Here is a 15,048-nt window from a genome sequence, read left to right as displayed (position 1 = left end):
ACAGTGATTGGTTTGATCTGTGAGAACTGAGCTTGTAATGGTCTAATGGCAAGTCTGTGTGCAAAACATTACTAGAGTTAATGTGCAGCTGAACTATGTTTCATGTATACAGATGTATGGTAAACAAGCTCCTTGGGAAGACCCAACAAAATGGATAAAGGACACATTCCCTTGGAATACTGCATCATCTCAACGTGAATGTCCTGCCTTACTGCAGCTGCGGCCAGAAGATGTAGGGTATGATGGATATGCCACTGCCAAAGAAGTATCAACATCCAAAAATGTACCAGAAAACGACAAAGATGGTGACCCCTTGGTATGTTGCCTAGTAAAAGTATTGTTTTTTTTTTAATATTTAAAAAGTTTTGTTATATTAGAACTAGTAATGCTGTGTACACACGGTCGCACTTTCCGGCAGAAAAAGTCAGATTGAATCATTTCATCGGATATTTCGATCGTATGTGGGCTTCAGTTGACAATTTTTTCCGAAAAGTCTGACGGACCTAGAAATAGAACATGTTTTAAATCTTTCCGACATGAACATGTTTTAAATCAATTCCTATCGGGCAAACCGTTCGTCTGTATGCTGTTCCGACGGACCAAAAACGACGCAAGGGCAGCTATTGGCTACTGGCTATTTAACTTCCTTTTTCTAGTCCCGTCCTACATGTTGCACACACCGCATTCTAAACAAGCGGACTTTGGTGTGAACGCGTGTAGGCAAGTCCGTTTCAGCGGAACTCCTTCGGAACAACCGTCAGAGTTTATTCAGATGGGAAAACTAGTCGTGTGTACGCTGCATTACAGTGCTTTCAAAAGAAAAACAAAGTGTGAAAAAAACTAATGTAATTTGTCAGAAATTCAACAGCAATCATATGATTGATCACAAAATGACATCTCATTCTATTCAAATGGTACATCAACGCATTAAACCTGAATATTATGCAAAGACACAACACTTTCAGAACATTCTGGTGAATGCCCAGTGTTGTATACACAGCTCAAGGTAAAATGAATGATAGCTACAAAACACCTTTGCTACATATAATTCTTTATCTAATGCCAGTCCAATGCAGACTAGTCTCGGTGACTAAAAGTGTTCACCAATTCTAGTCCTTGTTAATTTTACAGATCTCAGTGGCAGAAAAAGTACTATTGTATAGCGAAGGATTCCCATACTGGGGTTAATTTACTATAACTGAGGATTTACTATAACTCAGGGTTTACTTCCTCTTTAAATACCACGAAAATAAAGCTCTATTTGTGTGAAAAAATTTATAAAAATTTAATTTGGGTACAGTGTTGTATGACAGCACAATTGTCATTCAACGTGCGTCAGCGCTGAATGCTGAAAATTGGTCTGGGCAGGATGGGGGTTTAAGTGCCCAGTAAGCAAGTGGTTAATCTTGAACTTTGGCTTTCTGTTGTTTCAAATAGTGCAGTGAATTGGATAACATGCGATATCCTGTTTCTAAACATTGTGTTTTCTCACATGTGTTCTAGGTGTTTTTAGGACATAACAGTGTTGTGTCTGTTTTCATTGTGCATTTTACATTTTTGCTTCAATTTAACTAGTGTTTTCCACAATAAGCTGGGCATATTCTCAAAGTAAGCTATTTCATCAAGCCTGTTCCACCAAGGAAAATGTGGATTTCTTTATCTAATTAAAATGATAGTTTTATTCCAGATGCCTGGCTCTGATTGTATTATCATTGTTCATGTGAAAGGTTTTATCTCTTTCAATAGAAAAATACACATGCAGCTTCTTTGAAGGGATAATGCATTATCAACAGTCACATGGGTGTCCTAGATTTGAATCTGGAACAGCCAGCATGTTATCATCACTTACTTTGATTTTTCTTTGCATTATCCATGTGCCGTGCTCTGGAATCTTAAAAAAAAATTGCATATTTTGGCAGTTTTCATAGAATAATGCTTATGACACTTCTCAAGCTGTCAAATCATATTGTTAATTTTACCAGCAAAATACTCACTATGTATTTAAAATTTGCTAATTATGTTTACAACAGCTGTCTCCCTATACTTGCAATAGTTCAGAGTTTTGTTTTTCTTAAAGTGTGATTTCATATTTAAATTGTAGCCCTCTTTAGGTGAGCTCCTCAAAGTATATATAAACCCCAAAAAACCCAAACATATAATATATTGCAGCTTATTCTAGGGTGACAACTCACTCAATGTACTTAATCAATGGGGGGCCTGCATTGTCACTCTCCTTATCTGTATTACATAGAGAGGTGGTGCTCTGTAGTTCACAAAAGATTTTAAAGCACCAGCTTAATGTTAAAGATAACTGGATTTATGGCAAGAGCTTTTGGTATTTTTCTGTTCTTGCAGAAAATGTTCTTGCCTGAAAAGGAAAGTATATACTGTATAAGGATTGGTAAACGATCAGTAACTATTTTAGTATTTTTGACAACTCCCTAATTGCCCTCCCCCAAATCTCCTGCACATTCCTATTGGCCAGTAAAGCCGCCCATCACAGTCATGGGTCAAAAGAAATATGCAAGTGGATATTTTTTGAAAGCTACCCAGAAATGTTAGACCTTAGCTTGTCAGGACAGCCTGGAATTCAGCCATATTAGGAAAATATAAAAGGCGGCTGCAGATTATTTATAATGTATATATATATCGCTATGTGTTGCCACTAGTTACTAACATCCAGCATATCACCCTCCTGCCAGACCTCCATATATCACATCCAAGACAATGAACAGTCATTTGCTTTGTTTATGGGGGGGGGGGGATATAACTTGGTTGGGGGGAAAGGGGTATATGGGATTCCCATAGATCAAATTACTTTGCCATCATATTTATAGATTATAACTTAATTTGAGCCTAAAGAAATGATGTATAACATCTACAGTCTTTTCCCTGCATCATCATGCAGATTATTGCTCCTCCTCTGCGTAACTCCTGCAGACTCTTGCTCATAGGAACTTTTCATCAATGACCGTGTAAAGATGAGGATTTCACCCATGACCGTGTAAGGGTGAAGCTCCGAAGAATCCTTTCCTCCTGCACAAACTTATACTGTAGCACATTAATTTCTTGTCACATCTTCTTCTATATGCAAAAGATCTCTGAATAGTGTCTAATGCTAGCTCTGATTGGTTGCTGCTACTAGGCCAGAGGTCTGCAGTACCTCTCTCCAGAGGCCTACTAGTTTAATAGCATGTGCTGAACGGTGGACTACTGTTCCCAGCTAGCCCAGCTTGCAAATCCTGTGCCCTCAGGCCACATTGGTTTGCCACTATTCCCCACAGTCTCTCTTCTGATCCAGGACTCCTCATCAATAACCGTGTAATGATGAGGACTTCATCAGTGACCGTGTAATGATGAGGACTTCATCAATGACCGTGTAAGGACGAAGTTCGCTCCCAGACTTCCTGGCATGTCTTCACATCCAGCCCTCCACTGTGGTACACTCATGACCTTTCTCTGCCCGGAGTCCATGGTGAAGAACTTAACTGGACCGTATGTTCCGACAGGTTCTCCTGCCCCTCTGCTCCAGGAACTCCTCATCAATGACCGTGTAATTATGACGACTTCACCCATGACCGTGTAAGGGTGAAGCCCCCTCACAGCTCTTCCGGGCTTCCTTCCACGATCAGCACACCCCCCCCCCCCATATGGGGTTGCCCTCCTGTTTCTGTCTAGTACTCCATTCTCCCGGCTGACAACTCCTCCCAATGGCCTGTTACCTCAGCTTATATGGGAAGCCTGCCCCCTGCCAATTCCAGTTGGGGATTGGTCAGGGCTCCTCACATGAGCTGCCTGCCACTCCAGTTCTAGGCCCTACCCCTCTTCCAGAGCATTCTCCCTGGAAGCAGGGGAGGAGCCTCAGAACTAGAGCACAGGTGGTCACACCCCATGTTCTGTGCATGTCCATTCAGTGTTTTTATGGCATTTTGTCCGTTGCATTTTGTGAGTACCCACTTTTATATAAAAAATTATCTTTGGTAATGCACTAGGTGTGCGCGCCTTCCATTTCTGTTTTTCTTGTAGTTCCTTTCAGATTACCCCATCTGAAGAAGGCAGCATCCACCCAGTTTTGGATACCATATATACCTTTCACACCACCATTTTATCTAACACCTGTTACTCCACACCTTGGAAGACCTATTAGCGCTGGAAGTGCTTTTTAAATCAAAGGCAGCTATAATTAAATAACACGTGTATGTTACTAACACCTCTCCATTCTAAAAAATAGCTGTATTTGACATCTATAGTAGCTTATTAAAATTCCACATTGCACCAACATGATTTAAGAATGTTCAACCTATCCAATAATGGTAAAATGAGCCTTGAATATACCTTAAAATGATAGAAATTATTGTGTTCAGTTCCATTCTTAATTTGATGAAAATTGAGAAATATGACAAGATATACATAATATTTTCATAGCAAGGATACACATCTTTGCAAATTTTTTCCTATAGGGGAGAGTTACAGATCTTGAACTTTCAATGTCAAGCTAACTTTAACGACTTCAGCCCCGGAAGGATTTACCCCCTTCATGACCGCCCCTTTTTTTTCGATGCGGCACTGCATCGATTTAACTGATAATTGCATGGACGTGTGATGTTGTACCCAAACTAAATTGACGTCCTTTTTTTCCCACAAATAGAGCTTTCTTTTGGTGGTATTTGATCACCTCTGCGGTTTTTATTTTTTGCACTATAAACAAAAAAAGAGCGACAATTTTGAAAAAAAAAGCAATATTTTTTACTTTTTGCCATAAAAAATATCCTAAAAAATATATAAAAAAACTAATTTCTTCCATAGTTTAGGCCAATATGTATTCTTCTACATATTTTTGGTAAAAAAAAAAAAAAATCAGAATAAGCATATATTGATTGGTTTGCGCGTCTACAAAATAGGGGATAGATTTATGGCATTTTTATGAATATTTTTTTTTTATTAGTAATGGCGGCGATCTGCAATTTTTATCATGACTGCGACATTGGGGTGGACAGATTGGACACTTTTGACACTATTTTGGGACCATTGGCATTTATACAGCGATCTGTGCTATACAAATGCACTAATTACTGTGTAAATGTTACTGCCAGGGAAGGGGTTAAACACTATGGGGCGATCAAGGGGTTAACTGTGTTCCCTCAGCATGTTCTAATTGTAGGGGCATGCTCCCGTGGCGTGCCCGCACCCATGGATGACATAGCTGTGTATGGGTACATTGTTTTGCGCACCCGTGCCACTTTGCAAACGTGTATTGACGTGAGCCAGTTGGCAAGGGGTTAAATAAACTAAAGAATCACCAGAGTCATAGTTTTATTGCTGTTTTCAGTTATAAATCCTTTTGACTGCCCACAACATCTCTCTTAGATATGCATCATATTTGTGTGCAATTGTAGCAATTTTAGTTTATTTGTCCCATTGATAAAAGGTTGTGCAACTATGGGATATACAAAATCTTGAACATTGTCAGAAACCATGAATCAGGCTGAGACAGAAGTACAATTAAATCACAAGTGTTTATTAAATAAAAATAAAAAGGTAAATAGAAAAAGCATAGTCAAAGCATAGCCAGAGTCCAGTAACCGGATCGAGTAGTAAGCCAGGCCAGAATTCAATAACCAGATACGGTAATCAGCCAGGCCAGAAGTCAGGGATCCAAGTAGAGCAACAGCAAGCAGGATAAGGAGCCAGAAGAGATGTCAGCAAGCCTGTCTTTAAACAGAACTGCAGAAGATGGTTTCTTGTGATGTGACCAAGGCGAAGCAGAGGTGAAGTGAGCTGGACATCTTTAAGTAGGCAGGTCAGACGAGCATGATCAGGAACAGCTGGTAACTGTGGAGAGAGATGAAAGCTGGCAATTAGCCAACAGCTGAGCAGCCAGCCCAGAGAAGGAAGGGCTAAGCCAGCACTGACAAATACCTATTTTTAATTCTAGATTGGGTGAGTCTTTGGCACATATTTAAGACAGAATGGGATTGATTTACTACAACTGGGGAGAGCAAAATCTGGTGCAGCTCTGCATAGAAACCAATCAGCTTCCAGATTTTTTTTTTTGATTGGCTTCCATGCAGATCTGCACCAGATTTTGCACTCTTCAGTTTTAGTAAATTCACCCCAATATGTTTTTATGTAAGAACGTAGCATAATTGGTACAAGCTGAGAGACATGTTATACTTACCTGCTCTGTTTAGCCCCCTCTTCTCAGGTCCCCCACTGCACTCCTTGCTCCACTTCTTCAGTGAATGCCCCCATAGAATGCAACTTTCTATGGGGGCACTTGTGTGGGCTCTCTCCCCAGATGCCCTGTCTATTTCGGCATCGCCCTCTGCTCGATCATCACAGAATTTGATTAATAGTAATGAGAGCTCTGGTAAGTAAAAGGGGGGACTGGGCAATCCTCTGTCACCAAAGGTTTTTTACCTTAATGCAGAGAATTTATTAAAGAGATTGTAAAGTCAGAAGGTTTTTTATCTTAATGCATTCTATGTATTAAGAAAAAAAACATTTTGTGAGCAGCAGCCCCCCTTAGCTCCCTTAACACTTACCTGAGATCCCTCTCTGTCCAGCGATTTCCACAAGTGTCTCAGTCGGCCAAGATTCTCCTTCCTGATTGATTGACAGCAGTGGCAGCCAATGGAGCTCCTGCTGTGTCTCAGCCAAAGTCATCTAGCCAATCAGGAGAGAAAAGGGGTGTGGCCATGTAGGGGCTCTATGTCTGAATGGACACAGGGAGCTGTGACTCGGCTTGGGTGCCCCGGTAGCAAGAGGAGGATCTAGGCTGCTCTGTGCAAATCCACTGCAACTGGATAACATGTTTGTTATTTTTATAGGAAAAACAAACTTTCACCTTTACAATCACATTAAGGAGAATATTTTGGAAACAAATTCTATCAATGACCAATTCCTCACAGGCTTCTTTTCTATTATTAACAAAGGTCATACATCGCCATATTCAGAATGCAATGGCTGTCATGCAGATTCATGATCTGTCACATCCTATTGCCTTGTTCACAAGTTTAGAAGCTGAAAACCTAGGAAAGATGCAATATTGTTATAAAGCTTCTAAAATGCCTGCGTGGATATACCTTTACAATGCCCTTTGATGGTCTGGTCTCTTACTAAGAACAATGGCTGCAGAGACATCTGCTCATTCATTTGAGCTTGAGTAATAATTGTGTTTAGCTTGTTTCAATACTGAAATAATACACACAACAATGTCTATAGAATGCAGCTGCATTCATAAAATGTTTGCATATTGAAAGCATTTACAGAGCCAGCAAATACAAATTTGGAAAATGTAGAGTGTTTCATATTGACCACTGAAATGTCTCAGAGCTCAAGATGTAATAAAAGCTGTGTATCAAGTTTATCCGTTTACTTCCCTAAGGTAGATAAACCAACATTATCTGAAAACGATACTGTGAATTTACAACCACTGGGATTTAAAATCTTCCTATCTTCTGCAACTGAAGCATATGCTCACTATTGATAGTAAATAAATAAATGTTGCTCTAGGTGTAAAAATATATATAAATATAAAGTGCAAATCTCTAAAATAAATAAATCCTATATGTAAATGAATAGTCCATAAAATGAAAAAATGAAGAAATGAAAAACTCTTCTTGTGATCAGTGTACCCACACAATACCATCACAGTGATTGTTCATCCTCAAAAGGAGTGCACACCACCACCACCAGTAAAAATGCCCGCTCACCTCCCAGATGAGTCAAAACTCATATGCAAATCTTCCCACAAGCTCTTTGCTCTCACCTCCTCTTGCCAATCAATGGTGGGTAATCCAGATGGCTCTTTTCATAATGGTAACTCAGCTCATTAACATCCAAAGAAACAAATCACCTCCCAGCTTGGCTCAAGATTCCATGAGTTGAGGACATGTAAATAATAATTATAGAGACCAAAGTGTTCTCCGTATACAAATGTATTCAAAGCCACCAAATAGACAAGTTGTACTTACAAGATAAAAACGTTTAAAATCTTATACAAACCTCCGGAGTAGCACCGTCGTGTCCACATACACAGTGCCTGGCTGAACACCACTATCAGCTTCTCCCAGGCCTTCCTCAGTAGTCGTGTGCACTCCTTTTGACGATGAACAGTCACTGTGGTGGAATTGTGTGGATACACTGATCACAAGAAGAGTTTTTCATGTTTCATTTCTTAATTTTTTCATTTTATGGACTATTCATTTATATGTAAGATTTATTTATTTTAGAGATTTGAACTTTATATTTATATATATTTTTACGCATAGTGCTACATTTATTTATTTACTATCTATTTTAAAATTAGTGTGCTGTACCACTTGGAATGTTTAGCAGCTGTGCATGTTTATTATTAGGTTATCTTATTTAAACATCGCAATATGTTTTACTTGTAGCGCTGATTGTTTCATCTTATAATATGCCCACTATTGAATCAAAAATATGATTTTAAATGGTGTATATTTTTTTGGATGAAACTATACTGTAAAGTAGACAGGTAGGACTACATATTGCCCTTTATAACTATGAATTTTGTAGGATATTTTGGAAGGATTATATTAACCTTTTCTCCACTAATAGTCTAGCCTTTGCTGACCAGTAAACCCCTAGTTAAATCCATGGGCAATGCCTTACGGTGGGATTCACACCTCTCTGTTTCACAGCACAGACATTTGCCACCTAAATCAATTTAATGAAACACATGAGCTTGAACGCATGTTGCAATGAAAGCATATTGCAATGCACTTTGGAGTGCACATTACCATGCATTATTCATGCATATATGACATGTATTTCAATGCAAATGCATAAGAATACATTATAAAGCTTGGATGTACTCAATGACATCTGATTCTTAACGTGTGAAAGCAGTAGATGGAAATGGGGCAGTTGCCATAATGTTTAAGTATACATGGCATACTCATACATTATGGCAAACTAACCTCTGCATTTTTCTTTCTCCAGGATTCTTCTCTATATAACCACAGCCATCTTCTTAAATTATTTTCTAGACCTGGCACCTTCCTTCTTTAACTATCAGGCAGTCTAAGGTGATGCAACTCCCATGCATGCATGCTAGGGTTGCATTATCAAGGCACTTAGCTGAATGTTTCGGCAGTGTACAGATGCTGTAAACGTACACTGTGCTGTGCAAGGGCCACATGCATTGTAGGTTAAAAAAAAAGGAGGTTTAAGAAGAGACAAAGTTTTGTATACCAAAAAAAAAATTATACCTATAATATTTTTTTTCTGCTTCAAATTCGCTTTTATCTGCTAGTGCTGCCAAAGTAATAGGCAAACTATTTAAAGTAACGCTGTTACAGTAGGCTATTCAAGCTTTTTAAGACACAGTAAAATCTTCAACTTGGGAGAACAACATACTGCATGTGCCTTCTCCTTCAAAACACTCTCCTTGAAATTCATAATGTCTGGAGCAGGCAGATTTTGCCAAAGTGTCTTTCATGCATTCGACAAATTACCTTTGGTAATTACCTTACCAAATGAGTCAAACTACTGTTCTAGAACTTCTTGAATTTGGCTCATGCTGCGCCACTTTTAGAATGCAAATGAGACCATTTTGCAAAATTATTATTATTATTATACAGGATTTATATAGCGCCGACAGTTTACTCAGCGCTTTACAACATTAGGGCAGACATTACAATACAATGCAAGACAGGAGGAATCAGAGGGCCCTGCTCGTTAGAGCTTACAATCCAAGAGGCAGGGTCAAGTTATACAAAAGGGTAATAGCTGTGGGGGATGAGCTCATGGATAAAATAGTGCAGTTGTTAGATGGAGGGAGGATAGGCTTCTCTGAAGAGGAAAGTTTTCAGGGATCACCTAAAAGTGGATAAATTTGGAGACATTCTGACAGATTAGGGTAGTGAGTTCAGAGGATGGGCGAGGCACGGGAGAAGTCCTGGAGGCGGAAAATCTTTCTGAGACAGTTTTTCTCCCTTTATGCCAAAAAAGAGTTGGTCTTAATTAGCGCCACTTTTACAGTTGTACCTGTTTATCTGCAGCCATCTCTCCTCTACATCTATTCAAAGTGCTGAATTATAAAGCTTGTCTGAGAGTTCTGAAGTGAGGAGAGCTCTGACAGCTGATTGGAGGGAAGGGACACAGCCCCCTCCACACAGCACACAGGAACTGCGCTCAGGCTGTCAATCCGCTGAAGGTCTCTCCCCATCACCATTTTGTTTATTGGTGTCAGGAAAACTTGTCAGAAGTGATTAATGCTGATAGCAGAGTAATGAACCAGCAGACGAAAGTGACACATTGGGGGTTATTTACGAAAGGCAAATCCATATTGCACTACAAGTGCACTTGGAAGTGTAGTCACTGTATATCTGAGGGGGGCATGCAAGGAAAATAAAAAACAGCATTTTAGCTTGTACATGATTGGATGTTAAAATCAGCAGATCTTCCAGTCATTTCAGATCTACCCCTCAGATTTACAGCGAATTCACTTCTAAGTGCTCTTGTAGTGCAAAGTGGATTTGCCTTTTTGTAAACAACCCCCAAAGTGCTCCAAATTGAGACACGTACACATTATAGACTAGAGGGAATATGCTTTGTTCATATTTCATGTCTGGTCTTTACTGAATTTCCCCCTATGTGTATTATTGCAGTACATGCTGTGATATTGTTTGAATGGCTTGGACCCATGATGCTAGTGAAAGCTCTATTTTTTTTCATACATGCTGGAAAGACTAATTGCTGCTTGGAATAGAGGCTCTAAACTGTGTTATGAAAGAAGCTGATTTCTGCATTGCATACCTTGCTGTTTTGTTTTTGAGCATTCAGGGGTAACTAACACTTTGCTGTCAAATTAGTGTCAAGCTTTAAAAAGGTTCTCTTTATGACAGCATTCTTATCCTTTAAACTCATTTCCACTTTCAGCATACCAAAGCATCTGACTTACAGCACATTATATTCCTACTTTTGTTGTATTCTTTGGGAACATAGAAATCTAATAAATCATTATTAATTAAAGTTCTACAGCCAGTCATGTTAATATTAAGAACATAGGAGGCAATGTTCGTCTTTTCATAGTTGAACAATTCCCTAACTAAGATAGATTGTTGCAGTAATGTTAGAATGGTTCTTGCAGTTGTCATGTTTAAGTATTCTTCCCTGTTCTCTTTTCTTTTTTTTTTGTTAATACCATATTATCCTTCCCATTTTTTGTCAATTTGACTTTTGCAGTATGATTCTAGGAAAAAAGCTTTGGCCATCTATTTCATTACATCACAAAATTACTATTTTGCTGCAGAAAATATGAAATAAAGCTCTTTGGATTCGGATGGTGTAATGTTTTTCTTTTTTTCTTTCCAGATGAATATGCTAATGCGGCTTCAAGAAGCAGCCAATTTTTCAAGTGGACAAAGCTGTGACAGCGATGGCACGAGTCACCATGATGAAGTTTTGGAACCATCGCTCGAATCAACCCTCTAAGGATTCATCCATGGATGTTATATTGTTATTATAGTTGAAAGGTTTTGTCCAATAGATCACTGCCATTACTGAAGCAGCACAATGCAACACCCATACCAGGTAAATGTGCTGGTAGGCAGGTGACTAGGTTCATAAAAGAAGTCAGGTGAAAAATTGAAGTGGAAAGCTTGAATTTGTTTAATCTCAATGCATTTTAATATGAATGGAGTAGAGTGTATCTCCATTAGTCAACTGGAAAGAGCCCTGGATAGAGGGCAAACAAAGCAGATTGCACATTTGCTAGCCAAACTGGAATTGTTTTATGTTCTAAAAGGTTTACAGCACAGATGCGTATGTATAATGTATGTTCTTGTTTTTTTACATTCTGTACTAATTGTGCTGTGTTTTAGTCCACTTCAAATCTCTGATGTAAGACATTGTGCCGGTCACGTGACTACATTAATGAGATTGTTGTGAAAAGTGCTGCCTCCGATCTGAATAATGGTCTTTAGTTCAAACTAAAAGCACAAAAATGTATTTGTGCATCTACCAGAAAATCTACTGTGATAAACTGGATAAGTGCCAATTGTAAATCTGAACTGCCATGCTCAGACTTCTGAACTCAGCAGTGTTGAATCACTTGTTTATAATTGTCCTTATTGCCAATCTGTTGTTTTTCTAATCACCTACGGGCCGCTTAAACAATTTTATAAAAAATGAATATGGCTTCCCTGTGTTTATGTGAGTCTTGCTCGTGAAGGAAGGAGTAAAAAGAATAGAGAAGTCTTATGGTGCCATCTCACTGCCTTAAAAATATCTCTTGATAGTCTTACAGTCAGAGTACAAACACAACTTATGACTCCTTTCCCAAACTACTATGTCATTTCTCACTCAGCACAGTCCTCGAATCTTTTATTTTTTAGAGATTGCGATCAATGAAAATCAAACAGACAATTAATTTATGTATAAATTGTTCTAATCTCTGAGATAAAGATCAACAATGACGTGTACCGTGACTTCAAAACTCAAACAGGTGGTTGAAAAGTTTAAATATTTTTTTTTCTTCTTTTGCTTGCTTTCTTGCAAAGGAAATATTTTGATAGATTTTCCAGCAGTGCTGGGAACACTTGACAAAAAATGAGCACAAATGTTTTATATTTAATTTCTCCCTGTCCCCTTCTTATGGAGTTAGGCATGTATGAATTTATTATGTTGTAAATGGGGCTCTCAGTGTTTGAATAAGACTGAGGCAGTGTAGAGTTTTTAATATAAATGGGTTGGTTTTGCACAGTCTAATTGGGTGGGTGTTGTATATAGAAACCATGACAAAAATGCCTTGCACCATTAAAAAAGAGAAGAAAAAAAAAAAGTAAAAAAAATAAAAAATCCAACAAAACACATTTGTATTTTAACTTGTTGGTGTGTGTTTCACAACATATTCCATACATTTTAAACAGCTCCAGAATTCGAAATCTCATACTGTTTTCCTGGTGTGTTTGTTATGTGCTTACACTTATTAGGATTATGAAGGAGATACAGTGCTACAGTCATGTTTCTAAAAACTATATACATTGAGCCAGTATATTTTGTGATAATGTCAGAATGTATTTCATGTGACCTGATTGATTATAGAAAGGAGACCACGAATGGACCAACAAAGTCAATCATTGATTAAAAACACAATGATAATAATAACTGAAGGGCTGTGGCATTGTGTAGACCTTGTAAACCAGATGCTACCTTCAACATCAATTACTGGTGCTACAAACAAGTCTTGGCCAAAACCTTGGTCATTTGCTTAAATCCTTTACAGGAATGATGCTACACAGTGCTATTTTTAAGACCAGGTTTAACCTACACGGTGCTATTGCCCAAATGCAAATCTTAATCAGGTTGTGCATGTACAAATTTCATTCACAGTAGATCATATAGATTTAATTTCTAAAGAATACCTTCATGGTAATGTATTTAATGGGCATCAGTGAAGTAGGATTGGTGAGCATAGTAAGTAAAATACACTCCCTTCTATCTCCTCAATTTTTTTAGTGCCATTCTAAGTAACGTTCAGGTCAAGTGGCCTGCACTTCAGTCTCTTTGGATGTAGGTGATTTTCACCTAGACTTCTGTGGGACTGATACTAAACAAAAAGCATATATGTGAGCAAACCACAAGTCCTAAATGCTGTTTAAACCAGGGCATTCAAGCACATAATAGGGGAGTGCAATTTGCACAGGGCACTAGCCACCTACTACACTTAATATATAACCATGGTGCTAACTTTAGAAGCAGACAAAAATATGCATTAAAGGAGAAATTCAGTTAAGACCAAAATCATCAGTAAGTCTATGCAATGTCAGATTCTGACCACTTGCTATATTTTCTCATTTCAAATATGAGCTACAGCAATTGCCAAATAGATGTTTAAAAGTCCAGCTTCTCTATTTCCTTACTGCTATTCTGATTGCGATTAATCAATTTGTCCTACCCAGAGTGCACAGACAGCAATGGCTGTAGAAGACAACACAAATACTTTTGCGCTGTAAGAAAGCCATTAAAGTTGCAGTATGTTGAAAGAAATCTAAAGCGGAAAATAAACTTTTCTTTTAAGTAGTGCATAAAGAAACAAAACTTATAAACAGCTGTTCTTACATGCTTAGTTACTGATTTGTGTGTTTTGCCTGCAGTTCTCCTTTAACTTCAGACTTTTTGTGTGTCATTTATATTTGGTCTGAGTAAGATTGCAAATATTCTTCTGACATGCACACCAGATATAAGCATATAGACCTTCCTACAACACATCTCAGTGAGTGCATGTAGTTTACAACAAAGAAACAAATTGTTTGTGAAACATTTGTCAGTATACATTTTATATTTTGTACATTTTTGATGTAACATATCATGTAAATAGACAGAAGCAGTGAAATAGATTCATCTGGAAAGTTTTGTAGTCTTTGTAAAGCCCTCAAAATAAGTTTTGGTGTAATTGAGATTAATTGAATGATGTATTTTCTATAAGTTGATGGTTCTTCTAGCCTGTAAACCAGCTTGCATCTATTTTTTGCAGATGTGCGCAGTGTAACTGTCTAAATTATTACTTTGCCATTAAAGTGGTATTATTTATTGAATGGTAATTATGTCGTTATTTAATCTGTATTAAACTTAATTATATTATATTTTTATGATCAGATCACACTACAGCATGTATTGATGTATAAATGCATCTGCATTAGGTAAGCCATTTATACAGAAATGTTAATTTAGCTGGCATATTCAGTATAATGCTCAGTAAAGTGTATACAGCTGGCTCATTGGGGTTTATTTACTAAAGGCAAAACAATCTGTTCACTTTGAAGTTGCATAGTGTAATGGCATTTTCCAAAAACATAGTCACTGAGATGAAGCTCTATTAATGCCTATGATCCCACCATGTCCAAGATTTTTTTTTTTCCTTGCGCATGATTTGGTATTCTTTGCAATGCAAAATGTCACTGCATTTGCTAAGCTCTGGGGAAAATTCTCTTGTGCTGTATAACTTCCCTTGCAAATTGAACAGTCTATTTGCTTTTAGAAAACCAAGCCCATTGAAAAAAATCCTTTTCTTTGGTT

General features: G+C 38.0%; 1 protein-coding gene across 25 annotated transcripts in view; it reads left to right on the top strand.

The window, feature by feature from the left end:
* The window catches only part of NAV3 (neuron navigator 3), an 873,011-nt gene extending 858,444 nt beyond the window's left edge, over positions 1-14,567 (top strand). For all 25 annotated transcript variants that reach the window (XM_077474065.1, XM_077474059.1, XM_077474072.1 and 22 more), the window contains 2 exons: positions 113-316; positions 11,344-14,567. In XM_077474065.1, coding sequence (XP_077330191.1) covers positions 113-316; positions 11,344-11,463 — 324 coding nt within the window. In that variant the 3' untranslated portion in view covers positions 11,464-14,567. The remainder of the gene's footprint in view (positions 1-112; positions 317-11,343) is intronic.
* Positions 14,568-15,048: the final 481 nt, after the last annotated feature.

This window comes from Lithobates pipiens, unplaced genomic scaffold, assembly GCF_037356315.1.
Source record: "Lithobates pipiens isolate NorthernLeopardFrog02 unplaced genomic scaffold, aLitPip1_a1.2 Scaffold_8, whole genome shotgun sequence".
Lineage (NCBI taxonomy): Eukaryota > Metazoa > Chordata > Amphibia > Anura > Ranidae > Lithobates > Lithobates pipiens.
This window is presented reverse-complemented; position numbering and strand designations above follow the sequence as displayed.